General features: G+C 44.9%; 1 protein-coding gene across 4 annotated transcripts in view; it reads right to left on the minus strand.

Annotated features, from left to right (window-relative positions):
* Positions 1-15,807, minus strand: part of CNNM1 (cyclin and CBS domain divalent metal cation transport mediator 1) — a 60,381-nt gene that overhangs the window by 21,649 nt on the left and 22,925 nt on the right. For 2 of the 4 annotated variants that reach the window (XM_030335382.1, XM_030335380.1), the window contains exons 2-7: positions 13,151-13,294; positions 10,099-10,239; positions 7,838-8,007; positions 6,035-6,134; positions 5,581-5,628; positions 2,407-2,469 (exon numbers count right to left, since the gene is read on the minus strand). In XM_030335382.1, the coding sequence (XP_030191242.1) occupies positions 2,407-2,469; positions 5,581-5,628; positions 6,035-6,134; positions 7,838-8,007; positions 10,099-10,239; positions 13,151-13,294 (666 nt within the window). The remainder of the gene's footprint in view (positions 1-2,406; positions 2,470-5,580; positions 5,629-6,034; positions 6,135-7,837; positions 8,008-10,098; positions 10,240-13,150; positions 13,295-15,807) is intronic. The other 2 variants (XM_030335383.1, XM_030335381.1) reach the window with 1 other exon arrangement.

Below are 15,807 nucleotides of genomic sequence, written 5' to 3' on the forward strand. Positions count from 1 at the left end.
ATATATCACATACATCTTAAACTTACACAATGTTGTATGTCAATTATGTCTCAATAAAACTGGAAACTTTTTTCTTTTTTTGAGTATAGCTGACACACGGTTATACTGGTTTCAGGTGAACAATTCAGTTTATATCTGATGACAAGTTTATATCTGATGCTGTGTTCACAAGGGTAGCCACCATCTGTCTCATTACATCGCTATCACACTATCACTGACTGCATGTGAGTATGCTCTGCCTTTGATTCCTGTGACTTATTCTTTCCAATTGGAAACTTTGGTTAAGAATAAAAAACAATTGGAAAAATTTGAAAAAAATAAACGTAAAATTAAAAAATAGAGAGAGATTTGGATTCCAGTCCTCACCCTTCCACCTCGTCACCACACCTGTGATACTGATCAATGGCTTTAAGTTTTCGGAGCCTGTTTCCTTATCTATTGTTTTCCAACAATAATTCCTTCGCATCTCCTAAGGTGGTTGTGGGGATCAAATAAAATGATAGAGTTCTTTTTAAACCTAAAGGCCCTATTGATTTCCACGATTTCTCATCTCCTCTGTGTAAGATGGGGGTAAGACATAATATATGTAAATAACTGTATCTGGATCATAAATCAAGTATGGGGCCAGGCAAAAGGGGACTGGATGAAAGGAGGTGAGGAGGAAAGAATCAAAGGAGAAGCAAGGCACCCATGACTTTTCTTTCCTCTTCCTGCACAGTCACTGCTCCACTCTGCAGAGGTAAACCGAAGGTTGGAAGAAGCTGGCCATGCTGTGTGGCCTACCAGTTTCCTTTGGGTTGAACAGCCAGTCATGGAAAATGAGGGGGGGTGGTTAAAAGAGCTCTCAGGGGCAGATGGCGCCAACCAGGGTTGCATTAGAAGTAGCAACAGCTCCTGAGGGGGTGTGTGTCACATAGCAGGAACGAATCACCCTCATCTTGGTCTGACAACTGGGTTACCATCAAGTTTTTCATAATAAATATCAATGAACTAGAGTGAACCTTCCTTTAACCGGAAAGTTAAAATGAACTGGCTTGTCTGGTTAATTGAGGGTTATTTAAAAGGAGACTACAACCTTGCTTTGATCCTATTTGGTTGAAAAATGTGCATCTTCCGTTTCGGCTGAAACTTCCTAACACACTCTTCATTTGCTGAAACTCCCCGAGTGTGAAGGATCTTGAAGGTCCACGATGTGGTCATTTCTAATTGTGCTGGCAGGCAGAAGCAGACCAGTTAGCTGGTGAAGGCACCAGCCTGGCATCCCACATCGACTGAGCTGGCCTAGGGTCATCATGAAGGCATGAGCTCTCACAAAGTGAGAAAAATTTTATTTCTTGGTGGAAGATCACCATTAAGTGAGAGAGGAAACCTTGGTGAAATCTGAGAAGGTGACTGACTTGTCTTGTACAGATAAACATGGGAACCAGATGATTTTTGATGGGAAAAATGTGATTTGGGAGAAAGCAGGAGTCAACATAAATATTTCTGAAATTGCAAACTTGGGGGCTTGGGGTGTCAGGGCATAGCCTTTTTGAAAGTTGAGGGTCTACTGTACAGATAGCAAAACATAACTGGATTCTTGATGACTGAGGTTATGGTAAGGCCTCAGAATCATACTGTAGCATTGGGATAAGGGAGACAGATGTGGAGGATACAGGGAACTGGACTGTGTTTTCACATTCTAACTTTTAACAATTCTTGGTTTCGTCATTACTTACTCCATGAGCCTAAGAGAGCAACCTCTAGAGATGAAAACAATACAAACACTTAATTGCTTATTTAGATGTATTACATTCTACTCAGTCCTTGAGTTACTATATAGTTCTGTGAGGAGCTGCTTGACCCAGTTAAAAAGAAACCCAGCATCTTTTATTTAATTAACAACAGAGGTTAAACCTAATGAAAAGTTGTTTTGAAATTTTACACATATTCTTTGTATGAGTAAGGCCAGAGAGAATATGGTCACTACTGGGTAACATTATGAGGAGGAGGAGGAGGAGGAGGGGTTAGCTAAAGGCAGAGACCACATAGAACAAAAGGTGGAGGAAAAACAGGTAGTAATAAAGAACAGTATTCCATTGTCTCTATTTCGCTCCTGCTGCACTCCTCATCTTCCATTTTGCAGTCAGACAAATGACAGGAAAGCTCACACCATCTCTCAGCCCATCATTTCTCCCTGTACACACACAAAGACATCCCGGGGAGCTGAACCCAAGTGTCACCATTGAACCAGCAATCCCTGGGCTGTATGTGCAAATGAGTGTCACCTGTGTGGCGTGCTATGCCTTAGTCATGGCCGTGCCTGCTGGGAGAGACTAGTTCTCTCACAGGATGGTGACAGAGACCAAAGGCCTCCTGCGAACCCTACAGGATCTACGGACACCCGAAACACCCATGCATGTTTACCTGGGGAGCCCGCCAGAGAGTCCCCTCTGCTGAAGGCGAAGGTACGAGACACAGAGACAGGCACTAAAGAGTCAAGGGCCAAGGATTTGTGAGATGCAAAAGGGAAGATAAACATAAAAGAAAGACAAAGAGCAAAGTGTGTAAGTCATGCTGTTCTTGAATCTTCACAACGTTACATTTCTCCGCTTCTGAAAACAGGGAAATTGCATCCTCTCACAAAGTCACTCTCCAGAAGGAGGAACATAAAACAGAGTTTGTTGAAAGTCTTCTGAAAAGATGTGCAGTAATCTTAGAGGGAATGAGACCTGTCAAGAACAGGCAGTGTCCTGGCAGGGACTGTGTGTATGCAGCATTCCCTCTGAGCCAGCAAATGCACTGGGAGTCCAGCACCGCATCAGCACCAGGCTCTCCCAACTGCCAGACCTGTGGGAAGGCTAAAAGCAAAGTGCACGCTCCTACAAGGGGCGGCCTTAAGGAAGCGGAATCCTCCTGCCTCAGGCTCCTAGGAGCTCCTCGGTGGTCACAGCACTGGGGAAGAATGGTGCATTGCTAGGTTGAGGGGTGTTTCTGTCTGGGAATCTGTCTTCTGTGTTCTTACACGATTATTCTGAGAGCCACCTTCCTTGGGGACTAAATGAAATCAGTCTGCAGGTAACAGCACACCGGAACATGCAACTCTGTAGCCTTATCTGCTGCACCAGATGATTTTACTGAAATTACCCATATACGCAGGGGAGTGGGAGAGCTTTATACCTACCTGATAATCATTTACTCTAACACCAGATGTCGAAGAATATTGGCTCCTAATGTAGTGAGACATACTGGAATAAGAAACTCCATAGTCTCAAGAAGCATCCTAGAGCTTCCTGGGCTGCAAATTAAATGTATACTCCACCAAACAGGTGGGAGACAGTCTATCCCTGCCTACCTCACCCTGTGGGCAGCCGTTCCCTCTACCCTGAGCTCAAGCCTGGTTCCTTCAGAGTTCTAGGCTCACTGTGGTCCTCCTGGGTTCTTGGCAATCAGACCCAAGATAGAGGAGACAGTGCTGGCTGTGTTCCCTTTGCCCTACACAGGAAAACCAGGGGGACTTACTCATAACCTCAAGTTCAATTCTGAGGCATAGGTCCCAGGACCAGTGCTCTGGCAAATCTGTCATCCCATTTATCTCCTTCAAAGGCTAACAAAGCTACAGGTTGGCTTTGAGGACAGGGGTAGTTTGCTAGACCAAGACCCTATAAGAATTTACTGCCTTAAGCTCTCCTTTGATTTCAGGTTGACGTTCTTGGCCAGTGAAAGATGCCAGGTGGCTGGATCCCTGGGCTGAGGATGCATCTGGGACAACTGTGAGGTGTGGAGGCCCTGGCAGATATTTCACACTGGGGAGGGCTTGGGGGGGGGGTGGACAACAGAAAATTTTTCCATACCCATACTGCTAATTCGATTTCTTTTTCCTTCTGAAGATTTATAAAGATGCTCAGAAGTGAGGTGAGGGAAAGAGTTTAATGCTACTTTTTAGTTAACCAGTTTTGAAGGAGAGGTCAGTGTTGCAAGTTTACTCTTGTCTCACTTATAAAATGGAAGGATTTTGATAGAAAGAACTAGAGACAGGAAGAAAGGGAGGGAGGAAACCAGATAACATCTTTCTACTACTTCTAATATATACATGTGTATATATATACACACACACATATATTTTTTAATAAAAGCCATTCAAATTAGGTGGGCTGGGAAGTCTCATGTAGCTCTTTGTTTCCACCTCCTTTGGTCTTCTGAAAGAGCCAGAACAAGGCCAACAGAGGTAAGTAACATTTAGAATCCTAGGAATTACTCCACTTTGAGCAATCCCTAATATGATGGATGGAAATCTTTAAAGAACCAAGATTTACCTGGTCCTCTAGCCCATCCCTCACCCATCCAGAGTTCTTGTTCTAAGATGATGAGCTTCCTTCATCAAACTTGAGATTTGTTGGCTTATATAAGTATATAATCTTACATTTTACAGATCTTCAGCTCATGTTGGGCTATGTCTTAGGTATGGGCAGGTACTTCAACTTCATTTCAGCCTCCTGCTGGGCTAGGTTGTGAATTACACTGTAAAGTGTTCCAATCTTTCCACACAGAAGTTGCATTCTGGAACATGTTGGGTCTCAAATGTGTATTTCATTGTGCTATGTGAACTAGTCTGGACACTGGAATGTATCTGGGTGTCATCAACTCACTGGGTAATTTGGAGCAATTCTTCAGTATCTCTGTGTTAAAATGGTATCTACCTTTCATATCCCAGGGATTGTGATATCAAACTTTGGAACACTCTGATAAATACTGATATAGTGCACTTTGTAAAGTATCTTTTATAATAAGAGAAAACACCCCATTTGGCATTAAAATAGCCACCTTTGTAAACACCAACAGCTGAAAGCAATGCAAAATTCAGACCAGTGAATTAATAGGCAATCTAGAGAAATAATTCTTTCTGGATCACACTTACATTCCAATAAATGCCATGCCTTCTAAATGCAAGGGCAATAACTACACACATGAAATAGCAAGAAGGTAGAGCACAGAAGGGGCAGAACAGACCAGCCATCAGCCCTGGGCCAGCCCCCAACCATTCACATGCACAGCCAGCTGGCAGCCAGCTCTCTACCAGCTAAGATGTGGTGACAAGGAAAGAGATGTAGATAAGCAACATATTGCACCAGCCTGGGACTTACATCCTAAGATCTTGCAGTCACTTCCTACTGACCCCACAGACACAGCAATGACTTACTAGGGTTTTCAAATAAAGGCCAGTGGGTGAATTATATCACAGCAGAGAAGGAAAGGCTGAACCTCCACCAGAGCACGCCAAACACCTGCCTTCATTCCCCAGCATGTGACAACACATGGTGTCCTGCCCCGCCCCCTCCCCCCCCTTACTTTGCTCCCCGTCACTCATCACTTGCCCATGAGCAGAGAAGCAGCAGAAAACATTGCAAACGCAGAAACTAAGCACCTGTGGTCTGTGGGTACCTGGCAGGAGGCAGTGTTCTTGGCAGAGCCTTACAAAGAGGCTGCCAACATTTGTGTTAGCCCCAGCCCAGGCTCAAAGTGCTCAGTCCAGGTCCCCAGAGTGGGCTGAGGCAGGACTACGATGGGGGCAGATGAGGGAGGGGTTTGAGAGATACATACGAAAGACAGAGGATCCAGCCAGACTTCCAACCTTCCGCACATCGTTATCTAAGGACAGAAGGATGCAGTGTGTTTCAGAGGCAGTTCAGAAAACATGCCTTCTTATGGGAATGCCCCCTCTTCCACCCCACCCCCAGTACCAATTAACCCTGCAAAAACCAGGCGATCAGATGGAAGTGTAAAAAGCAAAAGAAACTTGTCTTTTTGGATGGAAAAATATCCACTATCCACTCCTAACACTTGATAATGTTACAGTCTACCATGTACTTCTACAAACAAACTCTCTTAATAAAAAATGACTCTTATACCCATTTTACAGAGGGGGCAACTAAAGCCTAGGAAGTTAAATGGCTTGTTCAGGGTCCCTAAGAGGAGTCAGGACTTGAACCCAGATGTTCTTTCCTATAATATTCCATTGCTTCCCCAATAACCTGAGACTTGGGAACAGGAATACCTGAGCAAGCAGTGGTCATGATGGCTGGGACACCATAGTAGGTGAAGGCTCCATTCTCGAAGCGAAGGCCTTCCTTACCAACCTCCACTTCTACTTTACCCTGGAGAAAGAAGGAACTGTGCTAAGGGTGTGTACGAGCACCTCCACTCCTATTACTGACTATGACCCTAAGCACTTTTGTCTGGATAACAAGTGGACTTACGTTCTTATCCCAGGGAGATGTGAAGTCTGTCCAGACTCATTTCAAAAATAGTGCCTCCAACCTCAGTAGCCCTTTGCAGTAAATTAACTGCTTAGTCCATAAAGGAGCATCCAGTCCTGAATAACCAAGCTCTCTTTGCATGCTATGATGGCCCTTTCATGATGAATGGCCAGGCACCAGCTAGCCCTGGGCTCTGTAAACTGCCCCACTGGTTTAGTGGGGTCTGAGTAGACCATCTCTAAGTCTGGTTGAGACAAAATCTGATTCTGTGTGGAGCTTGTTTGTTACCAGTGATAATGACAGCTAATGGGTAGCATGTAGTGTGTGTCTATGGGCCCAGTACAGTGTTATGCACACGCATAGATTCTTGTTCACTCGGTCCCACAACCTTATGAGGCCCACACTGCTTTTATCCCCAGTTTACGGAAGAATCAATTAGAGTCTCAGAGAGATTAAATGACTTGGTCAAGGTTAGTTAGGAAGTGGCAATACTGGAATCTTAAAGCCAGATCTTTCCAATTTCTGAAGCAATACTCTTGCCACTACATTTTACTCCCTCTAGTTTTTATTTGAAAATGGTTAAGTTTACATTATGCATAAAATAGATTATATGAGTTCATTATGTTACATCAACAATTTAACAAGACCCTCCTTGATCTCCAGCAGTGAAAATCTCCACTTTTGGAGAACGGAGGTCATGTTATTGAGGTTATTTGGACGGATGCGTGTGAGGCCCATCACAGGGTCAGAGCAGACAGGCTGTAGGTGGACTGTAACAAAGAGAGGCCATGTCTAAGTCGATTGAGTTTAATTAAGATTTTAAGGCAGTCACTATATTTAGGGTCCATAAGATTCTGTTGAGGAGAGATGGGAAATAGTGACAGCACTAAGGGTGGAGCCAGGCCAGAGAGCCAGCAGCGTCACAAGCTGGAACCACACATGACGTGTATTTACGCCAGGCCTATTCAGGCACTCAGGCAGAAGGCGATGGTACCTATGTGAGCACCAGGAAGATGCCGCACCTCTTTCATCTGGTCTTCAGTTCCCTTCCTGGTCCTATTAAGGAGGAGAAGATCTGAGAGAGTGCAAAGGCTGACATGTGGCAGAGAGAATGGATGTGTTCCACAATGCCTCCAGGGAGTGGAGCAAGGAGTGGGTGGGAGTCCGATATGGTGAGATTTCAGTGTGACAGAAGGAAGGGCTTTAAACAAGAATCATCTACAGTTTGGGGGGGGGGGCAATGGACAGTTCCATTTCTGGGGATTTCTCAGCAGACAAGGAGGCATTTGGGATTCTATAGGACAATGTTTTTGGAAGTTCAGCCACAGAACCCCTCTGCTGGAAAAGTACCCACCCCACCCCACCATCAACACTGCTGACTGGTTAGACTAAATGCCATCAAGATCCCACCACTCCCAGGACACCAGCCAATCATACTTGGCCCCTTCTGTGGGTCATGAACAAACGTCCTCCCCAATTGGCCTTGCTCTGAAGCAGCAAGCTCAGTCTTCGAACCTGGCACTGGGGAGGCACGGCCATTCCTCTCCAGCCTGGAGATGCCCTTGTCCTACCCTGAGAGGGTCTCCAAATTTCCCACTCACCTGGAGAAGCAGCACGAAGTAGTCCACGGGGCGGTTGCGCTGGTAGAGGTAGTGTTCTGGGGCCTTCTTGTTCTTCTCGTCAAACTTTAGCTCCTGGATCACATTGGGATGTTTCAGGAGCCGGAGCAGGATCTTCTCCGAAAGGTACAGAGATTTAAAGGGTTCCACCTCTAGGGGAGATAGGGAGGGAGGAAGAATCGCAGGTGGAGGAATCAGGATGGGCAAAACCAGGGCATGTATCTAGGGCCACCTCCATTCATGTTCCTGGGCACCAAGCTGGCAGGGCTCTTGTGATTCTCTCAGGTGGAAGGGGTGAGGGTGGTTCTTAAACCTGAGTGTGTGCCTCAGGTTTTCGCCATGCCCTCTGGGGAGTGTATCTCTGTGCTGGCACACTGGAGAACCAGGTCACCATTTTGGAAATGTCAGTTTTGCTACTTATTTTTTTCTTGATTTTATTTACAGTTGTACGTGGATTTAAAAAAGAAGGCAGTTTCGCCATTTGCAACAACATGGTTGAACCTGGACGGCATTATGCTAAATGAAATAAGCCAGACACATAAGGACAACTATGTATGATACCACTTACATGATGAATCTAAAATAGTCAAACTCATAGAAGCAGAGAGTAACAGCATGGTTGCCCAGGCCTAGTGGGAGGGCGACTTGGGGGAAGTATTGGTCAAAGGGTGCAAAATTTTTTATGCAGGATGAATAAGTCCTAGAGATCTCCTGCATAGCTTAGTGCCTATAATTAGCAATACTATACTGTATACTTAAAATTGTGCTAAAAGCATAGGATCTGATGCTAACATATAAAAAATAATAATAAATAAAGAGGGTGGGAGGAAACTTTTGGAGGTAGTGGATATGTTTATGGCATAGACTGTGGTAATAGTTTCACAGGTGTATACTTATCTCCAAACTCAAGTTGTTTGTGTTAAATATGAACCACTTTTTGTGTCAATCATACCTCAGTAAAGTGGTTTAAGAAGAAAGAGTAATGATAAAAAGAGCACAGATAAGTAAGCCATGTGAACAACAAAGGCTTTAATGCTATGATCAAATGAAATACAGAAAATTCAATCTGGCTTATTTGTAGGACATGTATTTGTTGAGTGAAATGAAATTCCAGGGCGCCTGGGTGGCTCAGTCAGTTAAGTGTCCGACTTCTGCTCAGGTCACCATCTCACAGTTCCTGGGTTTGAGCCCCGTGTGGGGATCTGGGTTGACAGCTCAGAGCCTGGAGCCTGCTTTGGATTCTGTGTCTCCCTCTCTCTCTCTCTCTCTTTCTCTCTCTGCCCCTCCCCAACCTGTGCTCTCTCTCTCTCTCAAAAATAAATAAATAAACAAAAAATTTAAAAACAAAGAAATGAAATTCCAAGTTAATAATACAGAGAGTTAATTACTGGATAAGTTATCAAAAATGTGAAGCACTGTTGTACCCTATTTACATATTAACAAATATTATGTGGGATGTGATGTGATGTGATGGAAAACAGGCAGGCAGTAGTGAAATCTGTATTCAGAACGAGAAAACATGTTGAAAACTACTTTAAAGAAGCTCCAATTTAAACTTTTCTACTTGTTGGCACCCAGAACAGTATTAGCACTCATTATATTCTCAATAAATCTATGTTGGATTAACTGACAACAGAACTTAGTCATGGGTGTGATCATTCTAAGTCAGCACCCTAATTAGGCCTGGATCAGAGACACATTTTAGCTGCTTTACAAGAAGGAGAAATTTGTATTTGGATCCTCTTGCTTTTTTTTTTCTTTCTAGAGATTTCAAGATTCACAATTGACTTCTGTATTTTAAGAATTCGAAGGTCACAAGCCTATCTGGTCCTAGGAGGTTATGGGACCCCAGGCCTTGTGGCTAGGTGGCACAGGGCCTTTCCCTCTTCAACAGGAAGTTCCTTGGGGGCACCCCAGCTTCAACAGGATGGAGCTCGGCTCCTGCCAGGAAGCAGGTGGAGGAAGGGAAAAGAGCAGCAGTGGTTCCTTTAGCTCTTTTCTAGAGTAAAGGAGAGAAAAGCAGAGTTGAGTTGTACTCACTTCCACCCAAGATCAGGCCTGGGGCTGAAAAAGAAAAGTACGTGGCATCCTGTGGCCCTACCTAAGGCACCCCATCCCCTGGGACAGTGGTTCTCAGTCTGTGCTGCACACTGGTTAGGTTAAGAATGATTGGTATGTGGGTTTCACCTTCTAGATTCTGCTTTACTTGCCTGGGGAGGAGACACAGGTGGGCAGAGTCATACCTGTGGCCATGAAGCGGTGCGTGGCCAGCAGAAGCTGTGGGGAGATCTTCACCCTCATCTCCGAGTCGGAAAGCTTAAACAAGGAGAAGTCATGCCTCTTCCTCTCCCGGTGTGGGACCCTCTGCTTTTTCCGATTGTCGGCTGTAGGATCACAGGAGACAGATGGCGACTATCTCAGAATCGCTGGTGATTTTTGGAAGTTTCCCCAGAGTCACATGGGACAAATAGATCCTTTGGGATCACATGAATTTCTGCAAAGTGTCAACTGTAGGTGACATCACAACTTCTTTCCCAGGAAGCAGAAGGATGTTGATTGAAGGTGGGAGACAGACGCTGCCATGTCTCAGTATTATTTACACTTAGGTGGTGTAGAGTGGAAAAGGGGACAGGCTGGCCTGGCACCCCCAAGGCTGGGGCTCTAGTGCCAGCTCCCTTCCTTACAAGCTGTGCAACCTCTCTAAGCATCAGAGTGTGTGTGTTTTAATCAATACAATGAGGTTAATAATCAGCAATAACACTTCTACGCGTGCCATGCAGTTATTATGAGACTCCAATCAGAACCTACCTGTGAAATGATTACAAAATGGCATTCATACACGAGGGACTAGCATTCTCAGCATAAAGGGGATTGGCAGAGCCCAGGAGGTTTCTGCCTCTGCCCTTCTCTCGTCCCCAGAGCTGGGCTAACCAGGTCTCTTCCTGCCGATTTAAACCATGCCCTGAGCACCCGAGGCATGTCACCTAAAGGACATAGGTGGTCACCTCTTCCCACTGACAGTTCTCCTGCTCCAACCCTAGCCTCTCCCCTAGGAGAGACTTGAGAAAAAATCAAGGGAAGAAGAAAGGAGAAGGAATGGGGAGAGCCCTATAACTTACAAAGGGAGTTCTCTAGGCAGGGCTCTCAGACGACCTAGAGGGACCCTAGACAGTCTGTGATATTGATTGAGAATATCTGCTTTTTCCAATTTAATTTTTTCTCCCTTATTTTTTAAAGCTTGTGTTAAAAGATATTTTTTTAGGGGTAGGGAGAATGTTTTCTTTGGTCATGTGTCTTTTGCTTTCCCTTAGGTTTTGGGTAAAATTTTGAACTGTCTCACCTATTTCATAGCGCTAAGGGGGGCAGAGAGAGGGATTTTGGGTTTTCTCCAAACTTGGCCTGGAGACAAAAAGGGCCGCAGGGAACTTTCAGTGCAGGCTGAGTGGATGCAGTGTAAATTAAAGGGAATAAACACCAAGGAAAAGAACCAGGGCCCCAGAATCTGGCTCCCTGGTATTGTCCTTCTCCTTTTGGAGCTCACTTCAGCCCCACTGTTTGGGTTTCCTTTTAGAAGTCAGAAAGTGCCCTCCTATCGTGCTGCTGTCTCGTGGGCCTATCTTGGACTCTGGGCTGCTGCTTGAATGCTTCTTTTGCTTGGGTAGCAACAGTGGCAAGAAGCAGACCCGGCTGTCCTGTGGGTCAGGGTCAAGTGAGTAGAAACACCGTATTCCCGGTTCCTTGGCCTTCTCACAGCTTTAAGGAATCATGCCAGAAGCTTATTTATAAGGGCAGGAAAACCCTCGCCTTCTCCTTTAGATAGAGGATTGCTTAGCAAGAGAGCAGCAAATACATGTATCGGATCAATTCTTTTGTTCTCACTGGTGAGCAACCTTCGGATTTATATGACATGCTTGCGTAACTATACCCTCTCCCTTCTCCATCAGAATGCCACTTAACATTTCATCATTGGAGAATCATTCATCTGATCTTCCTCTTTGTTCCCATTATTTTAACAGTGAGTATTGGGAGCACTAAAGTTGTTAAATGCTGAGGTTGTTAAATGCTGGAGGAAGGAATGTACTCATTTAGACTACTATCATTACTATTAGCCACTAACACTTTAGTGTGAATGCCTTCTTCAATATATCTCCTGAGACACTTGGGAATTTTTAATCAAGAGTGGCGGGCAGAGGTGAAGGGAGAAGGGAATGGGGGTGGGGGGTGTAGAGGTTAATCCCTATTGGAAGAAGTTGGGCCTGGCCATGGTATCACAATAAAACCAGATACTGTGACACTCTTGCTATGTTTTGTCAAGGCCTGGTCCACCTTTTAACTTTGATCTCTTCTACGTGTAAAGGGAAGGTAATTTTTCTGCACCACTCACTGCCTTATAGCATGAAAGCTTTTTCTACTGGGAGCTAGTTTCTGAATGGCTGCTTCTAGCAAATAAGGGCAGGGGTCTGGATGGAATGGGCTATCCAAGGCAAGGAAAAGGGACTGCTGTCCCATGAAGTGAAATTTGGAGGAGGAAATACTTGCTGGCCTAGGGATTCCCACAGATTTAGATAACACTCCCATCCCACAGACACAGCAAGCCTTTGTAGTGTTTGCAACCAAAGCTTTGACAAGGCTCAGTAACCAAAAGCAGTGTCACTGTCTACATAGAGTCCATATTGTTCCTGAGGGCTCAGGGGGTGGGAGGGTGAGGAGAAAGGAGATAGGGTGGGTGCTGGGGATGGGAAGGGAGAATGAGAAACCAGGCTGTAGGGCTGAAAAAGCATGAGGGAGAAGAGCAGTATCGAAGAAGGGGTATTTAAGGTTTTGGCTTAGGTTGTGTGTGGGCAATCTCATGGCAGTCTCCACGCATGCTGATGCTGCGGTGTGAGCCGACTGTGGGAACAGTTCCAGGGTGTGCTAGGTTCTGCGTCTAGGTGGATGAAGAGACAAAGCAAAACAACACCGGGGACAAAAAACAAGGGCAGAGTGGCCACCTGAGGCACACTTGGTTTCCTCTAGTTCTTTTTCCATCCAAAGGCCAGGAGGTCCCCTTCTTAATCTTGGCTCGGTTCCTGAAGGTTCTCTCCTGATAAACATCTAGCTAGCATGTTCTCAGTGACTCAGGGTGATTCAAGCCAGGGTATCTTGCCATGCCAGCACCTGGCATTTGGGGGATGACACACAGCAATGATAGGCTTGTCCTGACACCCTTTCACAGCCTATATCAAACTAAGCCAGCTCTGACAGTCTCAGAAGAAATAGGATGACCTTAGACAACAGCCAAGGCCATGCACTTACTGTAGAGGTCAGTTTCATCCAGGATCTCCGACTTAATGATCTCCTCTATGATGTCCTCCAGAGTGACAATGCCCATCACCTCATAGAAGGGGTCCCCTTCTCCCTCATTATTCACCCGCTGGACAATGGCCAGGTGAGATTTTCCTAGAGAACAAATGAAGTCCCAGTTAAGCTCTGGTACATTTTTAGAAATCTTTCCTGATGAGAAATTACACAAAGTTGCTCTGTGACCAATCTTGGGACTGAACTCATCTTAGGACCTCCTTGAAATATAAAGTTTGTATACAAGCTCTTATAAATGCAAACCTTGTACTTTTGGATCTGTCTCTTTTTTAGGAAAGTTACCTACTATACATAAAGGCAGTTACCTTTTTTTTCTTTGAACTTTCACAGATTAGTAAGTGTATCTAAGTTGAAGGAGGATGAATAATCTAATTGAAAGAATGAAAATTTGGAATCAAAAGAATTAGGTTTGAAGCCCTTCTCCTCCTCCAAACTTCCCCTATCCCTTCTCCCTAACTATTCTGGTTACTGTATGTGCAACTGACCCTAGGCAAATCATTTAACCTCTGCTGAGTCTCAATTTTCTCATCTAGAATTAGGGAATAATACCAGTACAGTGATTTTTAAAAAAATGTTTATTTATTTTTGACACAGAGAAAAAGCACAAGCAGGGGAGGGGCAGAGAGAGAGAGGGAGACAGAAGATCCGAAGCAGGCTCCATACTGTCAGTGCAGAACCCAATGTGAGGCTCAATCTCACATGTGAGATCATGACCATAGCTGGAGGCAGACGCTTAACCAACTGGGCCACCCAGGCACCCTAGCAGTATGGTGATTTTAAAACATGATCCCAAATTCTTTGATACATCTCTTAACGAAAGGTGTGGTCTCTGTCTCCTTCCCTTGAATCTGGGTGGGCCTGTGACTGAGTCAACCAACAGAGGACAGGCACATGTCTGCAATGTGACCTCTGAGGCTAGGTCATAAAAGGCACATGGCTTCTGCTGCAGAAATGCTCTAAGAAGGCTGAGGCCACCATGGTGGAGAGGGCACATGTGGACGCTTAGGTGACTGTTCGAGCTGAGCCTGGTCTTGCAGCCATCCCACCAAAAGTGCCAGATAGGTGAGCGAAGCTGTGTCCAGTGGATCTGCCATCCCAGCTGATCCAGCCCCAGCTGCTGGGTTTCCCCACCCCCACCCCCACTCCTGCCAGCCATTTGAGAGTCTTCTCCAGCTGCAGGTATAGACACTGTGACGCCGAAGTGAGCAAGTCCTGCTGTATCTTGTCCAAATTCCCAACTCAGAGAACCTGTGGTTGTTGTTTTATGTTTCTAAGTTTCAGGGTGGTTTGTTAGCAGTCATGGCAGCTAGGATAACCAGTAGCCATAAGGTGATCACGGAGCTCGGGTGACTTAGTGGGTGTGTGAAAGTGCTCTGTAAACTATAATGTGTCACAGGCAGTTAATTTTTATTGCCCAACAATGAATAATAAGAGTCAACACGTATGGAGCTCTAATTATGTGTCAGGCACTATTTGGAGCACTTTGTGTGTACTGGTTCATCTGATCCTCCTAACAATCCCTGAAACAAGTACTATCACTATCTCCATTTTATAGATGAAAGAACTGAGGCACAGATTGGTTAAGTGACATGCCTAAAGTTACACAGCCTATAAGTGGCAGAGCTGGACTGCAAACCCAGGTAACTGGATTTAGTCCTAACCTAAGGACTGAGTCTTACCTAACAGTCCTGCAATACTGCCTCACCTTGGTTTGTTTTTATCTGCTGATAAACACATTTCCTGGTCCTGTTTTTAAAATGCAAATCTGGGTGGTTCTTTTCCTTGGCTAAGAGACATTTAAGGAGCAAATCTAGGGTACTGACTTAGAAGATATTCTTGCCAAAAAAAAAAACAAAAAGGAAGTTCATGCTTTATCAGTGTTATCCTTTATAAGCTTGGCCAATGCTAAAAATATCAGATAAGAGGAGTAGTCAGTTCGCTGGAGGCATAATTAACCATTGAAATCTAAACACATGAACTTCTGTTTCAAATACCTCAAATCACAAGATAGCTACCTTTTGGGCTTTTTAATTATGAGATGGGTTTTGTATCGCTCAAGAATGGTCTTTAATTTCTTCTCCACCTTCAACCTATCCTTCAACTATCCCCAAACTGGTCTGATCATGCCACTACCCTGCTCAAAAACCCTCCAAATCTCCTTAATATGCACAGAATCAAATCCAGACTCATTGGTTTGGTATTATCAAGACAGCAAAATGCCCTGCTACATTCCCTACTCATTCTATACTCCAGGTGCACCATGTTAACTTCACTCTCTCAACCCTGTCTATGTGTATTTTCAAAGTCTTCGTGCACATGGTCTCCTCCCATTCTGTCTCCACTGGCCCTTCAAGATCCAGCTCAGGGGCCAGCTCCTCAAGAAAGTCCTACTGGATCTGCCCCATTCTGAATCTGAATGCATCTCTCCTGGCCTGTTTTTGAAGCCCTTGATAACTCTGTTAGAGCATTTGTCAGTTTGCTGCTTCTCATAACTAGCAATGTATGTGTTCTCTACTGGACCATGTTTCTTCCTCAGGCCATAAGATCCTTCAGGATGTACACCAAGACAGGGTACCTTCCATATAACAGGCAGG

This window comes from Lynx canadensis, chromosome D2 (genome assembly GCF_007474595.2).
Source record: "Lynx canadensis isolate LIC74 chromosome D2, mLynCan4.pri.v2, whole genome shotgun sequence".
Classification (NCBI taxonomy): Eukaryota; Metazoa; Chordata; class Mammalia; order Carnivora; family Felidae; genus Lynx; species Lynx canadensis.